This window comes from Austrofundulus limnaeus, unplaced genomic scaffold (assembly GCF_001266775.1).
Source record: "Austrofundulus limnaeus strain Quisiro unplaced genomic scaffold, Austrofundulus_limnaeus-1.0 Scaffold482, whole genome shotgun sequence".
NCBI classification, from domain to species: Eukaryota; Metazoa; Chordata; class Actinopteri; order Cyprinodontiformes; family Rivulidae; genus Austrofundulus; species Austrofundulus limnaeus.
In genome coordinates, this window is record NW_013952884.1 from 364,200 (window position 1) to 379,950 (window position 15,751).

At 41.2% G+C, this 15,751-nt stretch overlaps 2 protein-coding genes across 3 annotated transcripts in view; one reads left to right on the top strand and one right to left on the bottom strand.

Moving 5' to 3' along the window:
• pik3c3 (phosphatidylinositol 3-kinase, catalytic subunit type 3) overlaps positions 1-3,586 on the top strand; it is a gene marked incomplete in the record, with an annotated part of 19,645 nt that extends 16,059 nt beyond the window's left edge. For both annotated transcript variants that reach the window (XM_014025518.1, XM_014025519.1), the window contains 6 exon segments: positions 711-795; positions 869-943; positions 1,045-1,213; positions 1,316-1,406; positions 2,999-3,124; positions 3,268-3,586. In XM_014025518.1, the coding sequence (XP_013880972.1) occupies positions 711-795; positions 869-943; positions 1,045-1,213; positions 1,316-1,406; positions 2,999-3,124; positions 3,268-3,282 (561 nt within the window).
• A 6,456-nt stretch (positions 3,587-10,042) lies between these two features.
• On the bottom strand, positions 10,043-15,699 carry si:dkeyp-75h12.7 (uncharacterized). Its single transcript, XM_014025529.1, has 7 exons — positions 15,190-15,699; positions 14,845-14,965; positions 14,024-14,193; positions 13,597-13,778; positions 13,320-13,482; positions 10,868-10,992; positions 10,043-10,788 (listed from the first exon to the last, which is right to left on the bottom strand). Exons 1-7 carry the CDS (start codon positions 15,245-15,247, stop codon positions 10,543-10,545), a joined length of 1,065 nt encoding a protein of 354 aa, XP_013880983.1. The 5' UTR covers positions 15,248-15,699; the 3' UTR covers positions 10,043-10,542.
• Between the last annotated feature and the right edge of the window lie 52 nt (positions 15,700-15,751).

Consider the following 15,751-nt stretch of genomic DNA (forward strand, 5'->3'; position numbering starts at 1 on the left):
ATACTAATAGTCTTTAAGTAACAAAACAAAACAAAAACATCAACAATAGCAATCCTTCTCGAAGAAAAATATGAATGAGTACACATTTTTTTTTTCATATTTCTTCAACCAATTTTAATCTTTCTCTTAAACATAAACATTGATCTGGCATTTTTAACAGCACTTTCCAGATTATTCCATAATCTTATTCCCTGGAATGATGTACATCGTTCCTTCAAACTGGTTAAAGATTTAAGTTTCACAAACATCTCAATCCCTTTAAGATTATAATAGCTGTGTCTTTTAACAAAATTTAAATAGATGTTTTTGAGGTAATGTTTTTATGAGCCTTAGACATAACCTGCAAAATACTATAATCAACTAACTGATGGAATTTCAATAATTTCAACTGATAAAACAATATATTTGATGGGTGACTGTAGAGTTTTCTGGTTATAATTCTTACATCTCTTTTCTGTAAAATAAAAATGGGATTTGTAATTGTTTTGCATGCTTATCCTCGTGCAATTATTAAATAAAGCTCCTGTAAGATTCCTGTGAAGTAAAACAAAAACACATTTTTGTTCCAGGTTTCATGCAGTTTGTCCAGTCGGTCCCTGTGGCTGAAGTTCTGGCCACTGAAGGCAACATTCAGGTGAGCAGACGGTGCAGCTGGACTGGTCGGGCTTGAGTAGAAACTTGTTCTGACCCGCACTTTTGAATTTTGACAGAGCTTCTTCAGGAAGCACGCGCCGAGTGAGAAGGGGCCGTACGGCATCAGCTCGGAGGTGATGGATACATACGTTAAAAGCTGCGGTGAGGCTCTGCGCCGATCTGACCTCAGATCGAGCAACGAGCTGAGGTCTGATCAGTGTTTCTGTTATTCCAGCTGGTTACTGCGTCATCACCTACATCCTGGGAGTTGGAGACCGACACCTGGACAACCTGCTGCTAACAAAGACCGGTGAGGGGAGGCGGGGGCGGGACGTCTGGAAAGGTCACCTCCTGCTCAAAGAGGGTTTTTTTTTTTTTGTCTCTAAGTTTTCTCTCTCTGCCTGCGTACAGGGAAACTCTTCCACATCGACTTCGGCTACATTCTCGGCCGAGATCCCAAACCGCTGCCTCCGCCCATGAAGCTGAGTAAAGAGATGGTGGAGGGGATGGGGGGCATGCAGAGCGAGCAGTACCAGGAGTTCAGGAAGCAGTGCTACACCGCCTTCCTCCACCTCAGGAGGTTAGTGTCAGCTGTTTGTTTTTTTATGATAGAATCCTTAATTCCACCTGAAAGTACACTCGGTCGCACATAAAGTTTTTTTCATTTTCACCGTTTCCTCAGATACTCCAACCTGATCCTGAATCTGTTCTCTCTCATGGTGGACGCCAATATTCCCGACATCGCTCTGGAGCCTGACAAGACGGTTAAAAAGGTCAGTTTGTTGTTTCTTTTCAGTGTATTCTCTCATTGCAACGATTAGTCGACATTGTCGACAATAAAAATAGTTTATGGCGAATTTAATAGTCATTTTTATTACTGTGATTTTTTTACGGAGTGAGACATCTTCTTGTTCGTCTCTCTCTGTCGAGCTTCACACATGCGCAGTAGCGTTCACCGGCATGTTTAGTCATGGCGGCTACTGATGAAACGATCCAAGGTTTGGGACACTTTCACTCTCGATAAAGGGAAAAAAAACTGATCTGCAACATTTGCAAAGCGGACCTCGCATGTCTTGGAAGCACTTCTGTGATTCATGAGCGTTTAAAGAGACGAGACAAATGCTGAGCTAAACGACACACATGAGGAGACAACTCGTAGACACTGTTATTTGCAGAAAAAAAGTTGCGTGTCTGCAGAACCAATAACACAAAATAAAAATTTAATTGTTTTTTAAAGATATACTTTGGTTATGAAAAAAGTGTTTGCAGCTTGTTACAAAATGTTCTGAACTATTTTTATTGCTGCTAATGTGCCAACTTTGTTTTACGGGAAAGAAAAAGTACTTTTTTTAATTTTTGGAAAAATGTGCTGTTAAATTTTCAGCAGCAAACCTGATTAAATTTTTGAATGGAGTACCCGTCTTCTGTGTGTTTACCACCACATTTTAAATAAACTTAATGCTAAATGTAAAAGCTGATAGCTAAATAAGTGCCATTTCATAATTATATGATTCATAATCTGATTAGTCGACTAATCGTTTTAATAATCAATGACTAATCGACTATTAAAATAGTCATTAGTTGCAGCCCTACATTGTAATGCAGAATATCACAAAGAAGACTAACGGATGTCTATTAACCAAAACAGCATGGAACACTAAATTGCTTTTCACCTCACAGCATAAAATATGAAAATAAAGAAGCTTGTTCCTTGTTTTTATGGCCGTTAAAAAAAAAGCAGAATTATATTTTAACGTATGCAGATGACACTGAATTAGGCTTGTGCAAACTGGTTTTGTATGCGATTAAGTCGTAGAAAAATTGTCCCCAATCAGTACTTGGCACTTTGCGATTACGCTCTCATTATCAAGCATGAGCCCATAACATAACAATGGCAGCAGGTGGTGCAGAGCAGCTAACCCTAACACTACAAACTTCTTGAAACATCACCACAAACTGACGATGTGGACCCTAGGCCACATGTCTACTATAACAAACTCTCCTCCAGGGTCGCTCTGACTCAGTATCGCCCAAACCTACACTGCATTCGTTAACATTTTAACCCCATTTAATGTATCTACAAGCTAAATAACAATGGTCCCAATATTCATCCTTGTGGTACACCCAAAGTACCGTACTTGCTGCAGGGTTAGATCCATTGATGCAAACACATTTACAAGCTGTTTTATAAAGATTCTTTCATAAATATGAAAATTGTGCTACTATATTTCCAATAACCATAAATGTACTCTGTTGGCAAAATATATAATCTAAAAAGTAAAAATTCCCATTTTATGCGAGTACTCCCAGGTTACCTGTCAGGTTCATATCACATTAATGTAACGAGCCGTTTGTGTGCCATCAGGTGCAGGATAAGTTCAGATTGGACCTGTCTGATGAGGAGGCCGTTCACTACATGCAGAGTCTGATCGATGAGAGCGTGGGCGCGTTGTTCGCTGCTGTGGTCGAGCAGATACACAAATTTGCTCAGGTAAGGGTCCTTAAACGCACCACGAGGAGACTGACGTAAGAAGAAGAAACGCATCATGAAGGATCAGCAACCGTCGCAAGTTCTTTTTTCATTTGAACGGTCAACAGTTCAACCCCAGTTGTTTGTTGCTGTTTTTTTTTCAGTATTGGCGCAGATGAACAAAGCAGACAAGCGACACGAGGCTGAAGTGGATCCAACGTTTTTATGCGTCACAAACGAGCGGTTGCACGGCTGTGGAGTGTTTTTTGCGTGTTTGTGTGAAGAAGAAAGAACCCAGTGACACTGTTTTTTTGTTTTGTTTTTTTAAAACAAGAAAGGCCAAGATTGCACTGCCAACCTTTACTGCAAGATGGCAAATCAAGGACATGTAAATCTTTGTTTGCTCCTGTATATAAACTGTACATTAATTACTGAATGACTGACTGAATGAGGCCAAAATAAAATGCTGTTGTTACGACTAAAGCTTTGAGATTTCTTGTTTTTTTTTCCTCCTGGGTTGTTTATTTTTTCATCGGTCCGGCTCAAAGAAGTGCTGCTGTGAGTGTTTTTATGGCTGACCGTCTTTGGACACTGGTATTGTTGATGCAGGGGGTAGGAACAAATCAGACCTCTCCACGGTTTGTGAGTCACTGAGTGACTAAGCATTTCCTGTCAGAGACACAGAAACAGAGGTCAGTACTGACTGTTCTGACCTGCTGGATCTCTGTTAGTGAAGCTGCTGCACTTTTCAGGGTTTAACTGGAAACTATATAAAGGTTATTTACCAGGAAAATAATACGTTCTCATAAAGCCAAACAAAATATCTTTTAATCTAGAGGAGTTTAAATTGTGACGCAATTTCTGCTAATTGTTACGGTGAGTGGGGATGGATGAATAACACATATAAGCGGGGGTCTTGTATAGGCTGGGCTCAATGTTCCCAAAAAGACACTTTATTCAGACCACCTCGTCCCTCAGAGGAAGAACACAAGAAACAGAGCGTTATTGGATTCATTAAGCAGGGGCGGAGCCAGAGGGGTGGTCGTGGTGGCAAATGCCACCTCTGACACCTGATTGGCCACCCCTAAATAATTGAGATGTGGGTGGGGATCTTGGATTTTGTATTTGCATTTAGATTTTGTTCAAGTTTGTTCTGATACTGTTGTAAGATATATATTTTTAGCTGTTTATGTTTAGAAATGGTTGGATTATAGCCCTTTGTGAAATTAGCATTAGTTGTTAGCTTAATTTAGGAGCATGGCTAATCAGCATGTGATCATTCTTAGCTACACCACAACAAATTTAATCTCAATAAGTCTTAGAATGGCTAGATTATAGCTTTTTTAAGTTAGCCGTGGTGGCCATTTTGAAATTTTGGTCAGCATTCAGTATTTGGTAAAGATTGTTTTTGTCTACTTCTGCACAAATCTTTAGCTTTGTAAGTCTAAAAATGGCTGACTAGCATTTAGCATGTTGTTTTTTTACATCATTCTTGGGTATGATCACACAAAATTTCAGCTCAGTGTTTTGAAATCTAAATGTTTTACCTAGTTTGTTTTCTGCTTTGGTTTGAAAATTTGTTGAGAAATTATGATGCACCCTGCGGAGCTCTGCTTTTTTATGGTGTTATGCAAGGACTTGCTTCCTCGTTTTCAACCTTTCAAGGAGAAACAGCTTCATGATAACTGAAAATTTTATCAAAATGCTTAAATCTTTCATCTTTAAATTTTTTTTTCAAAGTTCATTGGGAGAAAGTGTCTGTATATTTTCATTAAAGCTCTTCTCTCTGGCGTCTTCCCTGGCCTTATCGCTCTCTCTCAGGGGACAGCTCTTCACAGCTGTGTATAAAACGATTTATTTTGTTCATCTTCAGAGCGGCTGAAACTCCAAGCAGGCAGGGCAAGAAGTTGCCGTGCTTGATTCTCTGTGGTTTCACTGTTCTCCATATCTGCCAATATGAGATGTTTGTACACAATAATATAGTGAAGTCTTTACCTGATATAATGTATGTGTGAATTAATTGGTTTTAAATACTCTATATAATGATTTATTCATGTGAGCTTCTTAAGATGTGTGTGGATGARTAAATGAGGGCAAAGATTGTGTTGTAAAGTGCTAAAGGTAGCTGTGCTATAAGCCTGCTGAGGCCTGTAGAATCCAAGCTGTCGCTCATGTTTTGTTTATTCAGTGCATTTTGTAGACTGATCATGAAGTAAAGTTGTTGTTGAGGTTGGCAGCTGTTTTACATATTTATGACCCCCGCGAGTCAAATTGTTTTTGTACTTCTTTTTTTTTTCAGTGATTTTTGGTCAACCGTAGCACAAAAATGGCTGCACCAATCAACATGAAATTTGGCAGGACTGTAGATGAGTCCGACCTACACTGCGCCAGCCAACGGTTTTATGATAGACCCCATATTTGAGGAGGGGGCTCCATCCAAAGATGGGGTGTCTGGACATGCAAAAATGCTTATAACTCAGAAACTGTTCAACATAGGAGCTTCAGATTTTTTTTGTTGTTCAGCTCTGATGAAGCTCTATMCATCAGGCCCACCAACCAGTGCCCCGGACCCCCAATTTATCAGAAAAAGGGSTATTTGGACATACAAAAATGCTTAAAGCTCAAAAACTATTAGGAACTTCAGATTTTTGTTGGTTGTTTAGCTCTGATGAGGGGCTATCCATCAGGTCAACCAATTCCCACCCCACTCAAAAAAAAAAGACCCCACCCAAACCACTACAATTTTGGGATGCACCTAATAGCATGACGTTTATTAGGAATCTCTTGTGCATTTGTGCATGGGGGGGTCATTATGTTACCTCTATGTGGTATCTAGTTTCTATTTGTGAATACGTTTTCTTGAGGCTTCCTCATACTCCATCCAAAYTGCTGAAATCAGCCCACATAGTCAAAGTTCTTCAGTAGTAGTAGTATCTTATTCATCCATACCTTTGGTCTGTATGATTTGATGTTTGATTGTTAGCGGCTGTCATATCAATTCTGTATTGCTGTCTCCTGCCCAGCTCGACACTGAAATTGAGATTTTGTTCTCGACCAACTAACCTGGTTAACATCAAATAAAAAAAATAACCATAATAAATAGAGAGGCAGCAAGTTTTCACTTGCAGCTTTTCCATTTTTACTTAATAAATGACATGATGAAATCTGCTTTTTATTAACTTACAGATGGTGACTAGGTGATAAATAATTAGACAACTTTTGGAAAATGTAACCTTTAGTTTGCTGACAGCAGAGTGACAGGATGCACTTATAACCCAACGATGATCAAAGCTGGTTACAAAAGTCCCATTTTGTTTCGAACAGTAAGAAGTAAGCTATGTTCTGCTCAGTGATGTCTCGGTTGTGTAATCAGGTGCTGATCATGTAAGCCAGCTCTTTGCTTTTCCCTCCCCACAGTGGTGCTGATTAATAAAAGCCATGCCTGGTTGTGAGGTTTTGGATTGCTCCTTTGGGTCTGCGTGTGTACTCTGGAAAAGGTGGACGACGAGGGAACAAACAATGCCGGACGGCCAAACCCACAAAGCTCCCCAATGTTGCGGAAAGAATGCAACGGCAGCGAAACAGAAGGCAGAAAACAGAGATGTCAAGATGTTCCTTGTTTTCTTACAGAGCAGAGGAGGGCGGGTGTGCTGGTCACGGGCAGCAAAGGTCTGACGCAACGGCAACACTGAGTCAGAAACATCTCAGATAAATAAACCGGAGGGAGAAAAAAATGTGGTTTGATATCGTTTTGGCCGTGAGGAGCAGCGTGAAGGAGCTGCCGTTTGCCACGTTCTTGTTTATGAAAACCATGGCTTGGAGTATTGAACCTCTGCTCACAGGGCAGAGAGGAAGAAACCACAACCAGAGGCAATGTGTACATGCAAGACCCTTTCTGCTTCAGTGGGGACTCTCAGTTTCAGGACCCCCTTCATGCAGCTCTCTGACTCACATCTAGCTGCTTGCTGAAATCTGCCAACTGTGTGTGTGAGGTACCTCCATCTGAGCCTCAAATTTGGGAAAATTAGACAGAGAGGCATGGGTAACAAGAATTCACTAAACCAAGATGAATTAGTCCAAAAAAAGTGCACCTTTTCCTACTTTTCTGCTACAATTATGACATATTGTTGCAAAAGTATGACCACACTATCTGTTTCAGTTTGGACCTTCAAGATAAATTAAAGCTATCTTAAACCATTTTTCTTTGTAATGTGGAGAATAATTTGTCAATGGCAACATCCACTCAGGCCATTTTTGAGAAGAGTCAAGCTGTAGCTGCAGCCAGTACAAGCCAAGCCCCTACAAGATACACCCCTTTTTGTTGGTTTTATCTACTGTAATTTATTGTACCTAACTTTATGAAACTAACCCTAACCAACCCTAAGCTTCATTGTATTGTTTTCTAAAACTTTTAAGGCCATGCTCATTGTTTGCATTGAAAAATTGCAGCCACTGTCCACGCATATCCCGCATCCGTTATGTCCGTGCCTTCACTGCCCAGGGCCCTTTAGAGACCGTGGGCCCCTGGGCAATTGCCCAATTGCCCATATGGTTACTCCGGCCTTGACTGTAGCAAAAGTGGGCGTGTTTTGTAGTTGCTTGTCTGCAACTGGGTATTATTGCTATTTTTAGAACACTGGTCACGTGACTTACACCGGTGCACGTACAAACTCTTGCTGCACAAGTTTAGCTGTGTTTAAACTTAAATAAAATCAGGAAAACAGCATGAAAGTCCACCAGGCCCAGCCACAGTACATTGTGCTACAGTAACAGTGACTCAGGATACAGACATCATCCTCAGGTAGAAGGAATGTTTTTGTCACTTTTCCCAAGCTAAGATGCTAGCTAACAGTTGGATTCAAGCAATGGGACGAGCTGAATTTGACCAGAAAAAAGTGCAACCATGGACTGCTARCTTTACTCCTAGCATTCATGCTAGATTCATAGTGTTCTACTGGAGTCAGTCACACATACGGTGATAAAATTACTTACGTACACAAATTCTAAACAACCTTTTTTTTTAACAATTCCGCTCTCAGCCAATTTTGACTTAGCTATCTCATAATTATGAGATACTAAGTCAAAATTATGAGATAGTATCTCATAATAATGAGATAGCTAAGTCATAATTATGCGATAGTATCTCATAATAATGAGATAGCTAAGTCATAATTATGAGATAGTATCTCATAATAATGAGATAGCTAAGTCATAATTATGAGATACAAGTTTTATTTTTTTATCAGTGTAGCGGAAATGGGCTTCCACAGATAACATATATTTTAACTGTAAAATAAAGACTGTAAAAATACTGTAGGATGTTTAGTTTTTATCGTTTTTAACTAAAAGTTAAAAATATATATTACACGGATGGGACMGTTTTATTTAGACGCAAAGAATTCTGGGTAAATGATGTCAACTAGGTCATTGGTGCGAGGCTGCCAGCGAAGCAAGCTATACCTGAAGGTTAATCTTAGACAATATCTGACGATCGACTCTTTTAAATGAAACCAGAGAGCGTTGACAGAGAGGAGAAGGTAGAAATGACTCAGCCTGTAACTGAAAATATGGATGGAGGACCTCAGTTTAGCTTGTTTGTCGTGCTAACGCCGAGCTAATACATATAAGGTAATACAGCGTCGACGCTAGCGCAAAGGCTAACAGGCTAAGCTGAGGTTCTTCTTCCATGAAGCAGCTCTGTTGTCCTCCATCTATATTTTCAGTTACAGGTTGAGTCATTTCTACCTTCTCCTCTCTGTCAACGCTCTCTGGTTTCATTTAAAAGAGTCGATCATCAGATATTGTCCAAGATTAAACTTCAGGGTGGATATAGCTCACTAGCAGCCTCGCACCGAGGACCTATCCACATCATCATTTACCCAGAATGCTTTGTGTGTAAATAAAATGGCTCCGTCTGTGTTAAAATATATTTTTTAAAATTTATAAAAACTAAACAGCCTACAATATTTTTACAGTTTTTATTTTACAGTCAAAATAAATGTTTATCAAATAAAGTCTAATGTTACAACTAATCAGGGAGCCCTTTAAAGTAACATCAAGTAAAAAGATCCCCCTGTACATTTTGTTCGACTCTAAGTTCATTTTTGCACTAAGAAGAACCAGAGTCTTTGTTCTGGATGTTTCAGGTGCATCAGATAAACTTTAACAGCTCATGTTGTTGGTTACCAGAAGTCTAGATCAGGGCGGGTCCAATCCTGTTCCACAGGGGCTGCTATCCTGGTAAACTATCCTATAAAAATGGAGGATAGTGGCCCTCGAGGACCAGGATTGCCCAATCCTGCACAAGACATTCCAACTCTGGTTGAGGCAGACGGTCGCCTGTCCTGAATCTGGTTCTGCTGGATGTTTCTTTTTGTTAAAAAGGAGTCATTTCTCTCCACTGTACACGTCAGGCTGAACTGCAGCAGAAACCTGTAGTTTCACACCACATCTGTGTCGTGTAAATGGGGCCTTATGTCCTAAATATTTAATTGTAACTGGATTAAACCTAAAAGGGCGGCACGGTGGCTCAGTTGGTAGAGCTGATGGCTCTCAGCAAGAAGGTCACCGGTCCAAATCCCGGTCCGGGGACCTTTCTGGGTAGAGTTTGCATGTTCTCTCCGTGCATGCGTGGGTTCTCTCCGGGTACTCCGGCTTCCTCCCACAGACCAAAAACATGACTGTTAGGTTAATTGATAACTCTAAATTGTCCCTAGGTGTGAGTGAGAGAGTGAATGGTTGTTTGTCTCGTTTGTCTCTRTGTGTGGCCCTGTGATGGACTTGCGACCTGTCCAGGGTGTACCCCGCCCCTTGCACTGTGACTGCTAGATATGGGCACCAGTGACCCACGCAACCCTGAAATGGAAGAAGCGTGTACAGAAAATGGATGGATGGATGGATTAAACCTGAATTTGACTGAGTGGAATCAGTTGTATTGGAAAGAGTTAGACCTGTTAGTTTTATTGTAAAGAACAATGACTGGTGAATTGGTGCTAAATAAACAGAAATGAACAGAGATCTTGACTTACAACAGTGCTTTTTTTCAAGTATTTGTGTTTTCTAATATCACTGTCATTTGATATCCTGCCTCCATACAGAAAACAAACCACCAGTCAATGATACCAATGTCACATTCATGCTTTACATTGGTGGTCGTTTATTTTCTTAATGATTCTGCTCCTAAAAACATGAGCTGGTTCATCAGATGGCACCAAGTTTCAAACAAGCGTAGAAGAAACCTGAACCTTTGTGGAGATAAGATACCAGTTCAGAAAATGGATCACTTTCCAAACATCGAATGACTTTAAACAGGTTTTCTTCTGTTTCTCTTCATTTGGAGCGCAGTGCCACAGTTTCAGACGTCAGCTCTCAGTCTTTAAATTTGTGTCCTTCACATTTCTGGGGAGTGTGGGAAACGAGTGTGATGCTGAAAGCCAGAGTCACGGACTCTTCTTTGGCTTTAGTCCACCGTTGTCATGATATGCTTCATCTGCACAGCTGGAGTTGAGGTGAACAGGTTTACTAGATATCGCGGCTCCAACGCCGGACCTCAGGTCCTGGTGGGAATGGAAGCTGTAGGAGGAGCTGGAGGAGATGGGGTCATCGGCAAATTCCAAGTGGATGTCACAAGGATCTACTGGGACTGTGGTGGGAGGAACTGAAGGAACCAGATCGTGAACAGATGCCTGTAGGAGAGAAAGGCGAGAATACTTAGGCTGCTGGGTGAAGAACTGATTTTAGAATGAACCACGGTTCAAACCGTACCGGAGGCTTGGGTTGATTTTCTGGGGCTGGTCCGGCTCGCCTCGGCTGTCGCAGGAACATGATGACAAGCAGGAAAAGGAAAAGAAAAGACAGACCGATTCCAAGACACAGCATCGGCAGCATTCCTGCAGAACATACAGTAGAACATATGAGAAATAAACAAGGGTGAAGGTTCAGAGGCAAAGAGAGATTTGATTGTTTAAAGTTTAAGATTTAATACAGATTATTTTAAACAGCAAACATAAATCTTGTTTGTCTTGTCAAAAACAACCTGATTGATAACTTTGTACATTCTTTGCAGAATTGAGCTTGTTCCCAATGTGGACTCCAGTTTAGACTCCAGCCATACTGCCTCTTATCTCTGGTTTCCTTTGTGGTATTCATGGTAGAGATGCAAGGAAAGGCTCTTTGAAGTGATCCGGATCTTGACAAGTCGTTTGTTTCATAGAGCTKTTCAATTTTTGAACAAGTTGCATCATCGTGTTGGGATATATCATGTACGCTGTACGTGATCAGGGTGATACCATGTATTTTGTTAAGCCCCCTTTCCCCTGTGCTGCTGTACTCCGCTTCCGTAAAAACGAGGAGGAAAAATAAAGATATTACAAGGTGTAAAATTAAATAAAATTACGAACGGCTCTTTACTATCCGCACTTTTGTTCTCATCGTTTGTTGTAAGGAGCCATTCAAAATATTCTGGTCGCTCGCGAACGTCACATCTCTAGTTCGTGCACAAGATCTCACGGTGCAGTCAGGGCCATGACCTAGTCCCTTCAGGTTCCAAACCCCACACATGTACACTCACCGGCCACTTTATTAGGTACACCACGCTAGTAACGGGTTGGACCCCCTTTTGCCTTCAGAACTGGCATAGATTCAACAAGGTGCTGGAAGCATTCCTCAGAGATTTTGGTCCATATTGACATGATGGCATCACACAGTTGCYGCAGATTTGTCGGCTGCACATCCATGATGCGAATCTCCCGTTCCACCACATCCCAAAGATGCTCTATTGGATTGAGATCTGGTGACTGTGGAGGCCATTTGAGTACAGTGAACTCATTGTCATGTTCAAGAAACCAGTCTGAGATGATTCCAGCTTTATGACATGGCGCATTATCCTGCTGAAAGTAGCCATCAGATGTTGGGTACATTGTGGTCATAAAGGGATGGACATGGTCAGCAACAATACTCAGGTAGGCTGTGGCGTTGCAACGATGCTCAATTGGTACCAAGGGGACCAAAGAGTGCCAAGAAAAGATTCCCCACACCATGACACCACCACCACCAGCCTGAACCGTTGATACAAGGCAGGATGGATCCATGCTTTCATGTTGTTGACGCCAAATTCTGACCCTACCATCCGAATGTCGCAGCAGAAATCGAGGCTCATCAGACCAGGCAACGTTTTTCCAATCTTCTCTTGTCCAATTTCGATGAGCTTGTGCAAATTGTAGCCTCAGTTTCCTGTTCTTAGCTGAAAGGAGTGGCACCCGGTGTGGTCTTCTGCTGCTGAAGCCCATCTGCCTCAAAGTTCGACGTACTGTGCGTTCAGAGATGCTCTTCTGCCTACCTTGGTTGTAACGGGTGGTTATTTGAGTCACTGTTGCCTTTCTATCAGCTCGAACCAGTCTGCCCATTCTCCTCTGACCTCTGGCATCAACAAGGCATTTCCGCCCACAGGACTGCCGCTCACTGGATGTTTTTTCTTTTTCGGACCATTCTCTGTAAACCCTAGAGATGGTTGTGCGTGAAAATCCCAGTAGATCAGCAGTTTCTGAAATACTCAGACCAGCCCTTCTGGCACCAACAACCATGCCACGTTCAAAGGCACTCAAATCACCTTTCTTCCCCATACTGATGCTCGGTTTGAACTGCAGGAGATTGTCTTGACCATGTCTACATGCCTAAATGCACTGAGTTGCCGCCATGTGATTGGCTGATTAGAAATTAAGTGTTAACGAGCAGTTGGACAGGTGTACCTAATAAAGTGGCCGGTGAGTGTATGTTCATGAGATTAGGATCATGACCAAACAAATGAGATCCTGGCAACAAATGGCCAAAATGATTTTCTTCAGTAGCTCAGCTCAGGGTTAGACGGAGGCTGAGAAACTCTGCCATCTGTTGGGGGGTAGCTTGGAGTAGAAGCACATCAAAAATCTGATTAGGATCCTTCCAGGTGGCCACCCTCCCACTGGGACGGGACCACAGGGAAGACCTATCACTGGAAGGATTATGTACTCCTTCGGGATTCAAAAATCACAGGACAAGCTAAATATGTCTGAGGAAGCGGGGTATTTTAGCTTCCCTCTCTGGACTAGAATGGATAACTTTCTTGATGTATGAGTAGTGAAGTGTGTTTTAGGTAGTTGTTAAAAAACACAAGAAAAACTGTATTGTCTTATGAGTTTTAGGTAAATGAAATTATTTTTAGTTTTTGTGTTCTTCTTACCGGGTTTGGTCACAGTTTCAACACATTTGGAAGCAGATTGTGGGGAAGCCGCCATGGAGAAGGTTGGGAAGGAGAAGTTGGCCACAACACAATAGTTCTGACCTGGAGACAAACCCGAGAACTCCACAATGGACGCCACTTCCTGGGTCCAAACCGTGCGGCTCTTTAACCACACAAACGTATAGATAAATGGTATTTTTTTAAAAACATTTCCCAGCCTTAAAAGCCCTCCGCTGGGTAGACTAGGTTAAGAAAATAGTTGTATTTATCGTTAGACCTGGTGATCAGAGCGATTGAGCTGGTTGGAGATAGTCACTGTGGTCCAGGGGTCAATCATCTGAGAGATGGGGCAGCACACTTCACGGGAGCACCTCCTGTTGGCAGCGCAGGGAAACTGTACCTTCACTGAAAGGCTGTCGTCATCGTTCAGAGACACWGAGATAGATGGAGGGCTGAAGGCTGGACAGGTGAGGGGAGGGAAACAGCAGAGACAAATCTGTTCAAGTTTGTTCTCAAAACAGRTGACATCACCCAAAGCAGCAGACTCAAACCATGTGCCACACTCCCAACTAGAAATGAATGAAAATTTGGTTCTATTAGCTATTATCTGATTAGCAGAAACATGGCCCACAAATGGAAATGGAAAACCTGCAGATTCATCCCTTTCTATGACAGGTTTATACAAACTGCAGACAGTCACTGACTGAAGTCACTGTAGTCAAACTTGTGCGGCTTGATCCAGACGGTGGAGCCGGGGCCGAGGTGGACCCCGAGACGAATCATGTTGTACAGCTCAAAGTTATAAAAGACCTGCGAGACATCACAGGTGTTGGACGAGATCCAAACGCACCACGGGACGTCCTGCCAGGGGTCCCTGAAACACAACAGCATCAGCACATGACAACAATGACTTCTCTGTTCTGCTTTATTTATTCATTTTACTGTTCTACTCAAACTTAACACATGGCATCATACTTCAAGTTTATATTCAGTATTATAAAAATAATGTTATCCTTTTGATGTATAGTATTTGTTAATTAAAATATGGGTCATTTAGTAAGTTCTTTTAAATTGTTTTCATTATGCAGATAAGAAGGGAAAAAAGCCTTCAAAATTTAGATTTTTCATATATTTATTCAGTTATTGAAGGCTTAAAACGATTTTTTAAAATACATTACATTGTTTTAGACTTGATCATAGTCAAATATTTAAATTTCAAGACAGAAAATTGGGTTCATTACAGAATTCCTGTAGTAAATCATGCGTAAAATTCATTTTTAGCTGTTTATCTTCCATTTATATACCATCAATATGGATAGTAATCTATTTCCCTTTATTGTGAAAGTGTTCTTCAAGCTGTCGTTTGATTGAAATCACTGTTCTTTATTATTATTATTATTATTATTATTATTATTTTTGGTCATGTGTAGCATATTTTCATAAATGTTTAGAAAGAAAAAGAAATAAAGTACTGGTTGAACACTTGAAAAGCAAGACTCTCTGTGGTGCAGGCGTTAAGACTTACCCCTGTGTCTTTGTTTGTACAGTGTAGGTGATATTAGGACTGGCATGGGGACAATCCCACCGCAGGAGGCAACCTAAGTCCAGTGATTTCACAGCAGTGTAACAGACTAACCCAGTCGACCCTGAGAGGTTCGCACGGAACCACGGACACAGAAATAGCACAGTCAAACTGTTGCTTATTGACCCCTTAAGTCTGATTGTCACAACTTTGTTGAGCTTTGTGGGCATGGAGGCACAGAACACAGTAAGTGAATTGGTCCAACATGTAAATGAAAGCAATTTCAAATCGTAATAAAATAAAGTGGGTTAGTCAAAACCATCAAACATGGACATCTTCAGAACTCACCAGTGAAGAGCAGAACCACGGTACAAACTCGAAACCATGCCGCACCTCGTGTGCTCATGACTTTTTGACCTCTTGATCACAAAAGCGAGACCATCCTTAAGCCTTWACAGTCTGTGCTCCCTGTGAAACAGAACACCTGTTAGGAGAAACGGAKGAGGCGTCGGATTGAGCTGCTGGGAGGAATGATAGCGTGGGGAGAGCAGGAGGGCGAAAGGGGTGGGGAAGAGATCAAGATTCAATTAAAGGCTGTGTGATCCACTTAAACAGGAAGGGGTTAATGAGAGTAACCTTAAGTTCACAAAGATGATGATTTGACTGTTTTGCTGCTCCTCTTCTGAGCACTTTACACGTTCTGCATATAATTATATAAATAAACATGCAGACATGTAAACGTATGCATTTTATGTTGAGCATAGTGAATAATTATACAAAGAATTTGTTATAATGTATTTTAAAATTTGTTATTTTCAGTTTTTTTAAGGTATTGGTATTTTGATAAATATACACTCACCGGCCACTTTATTAGTTACACCACGCTAGTAACGGTTTTGTGGTCATAAAG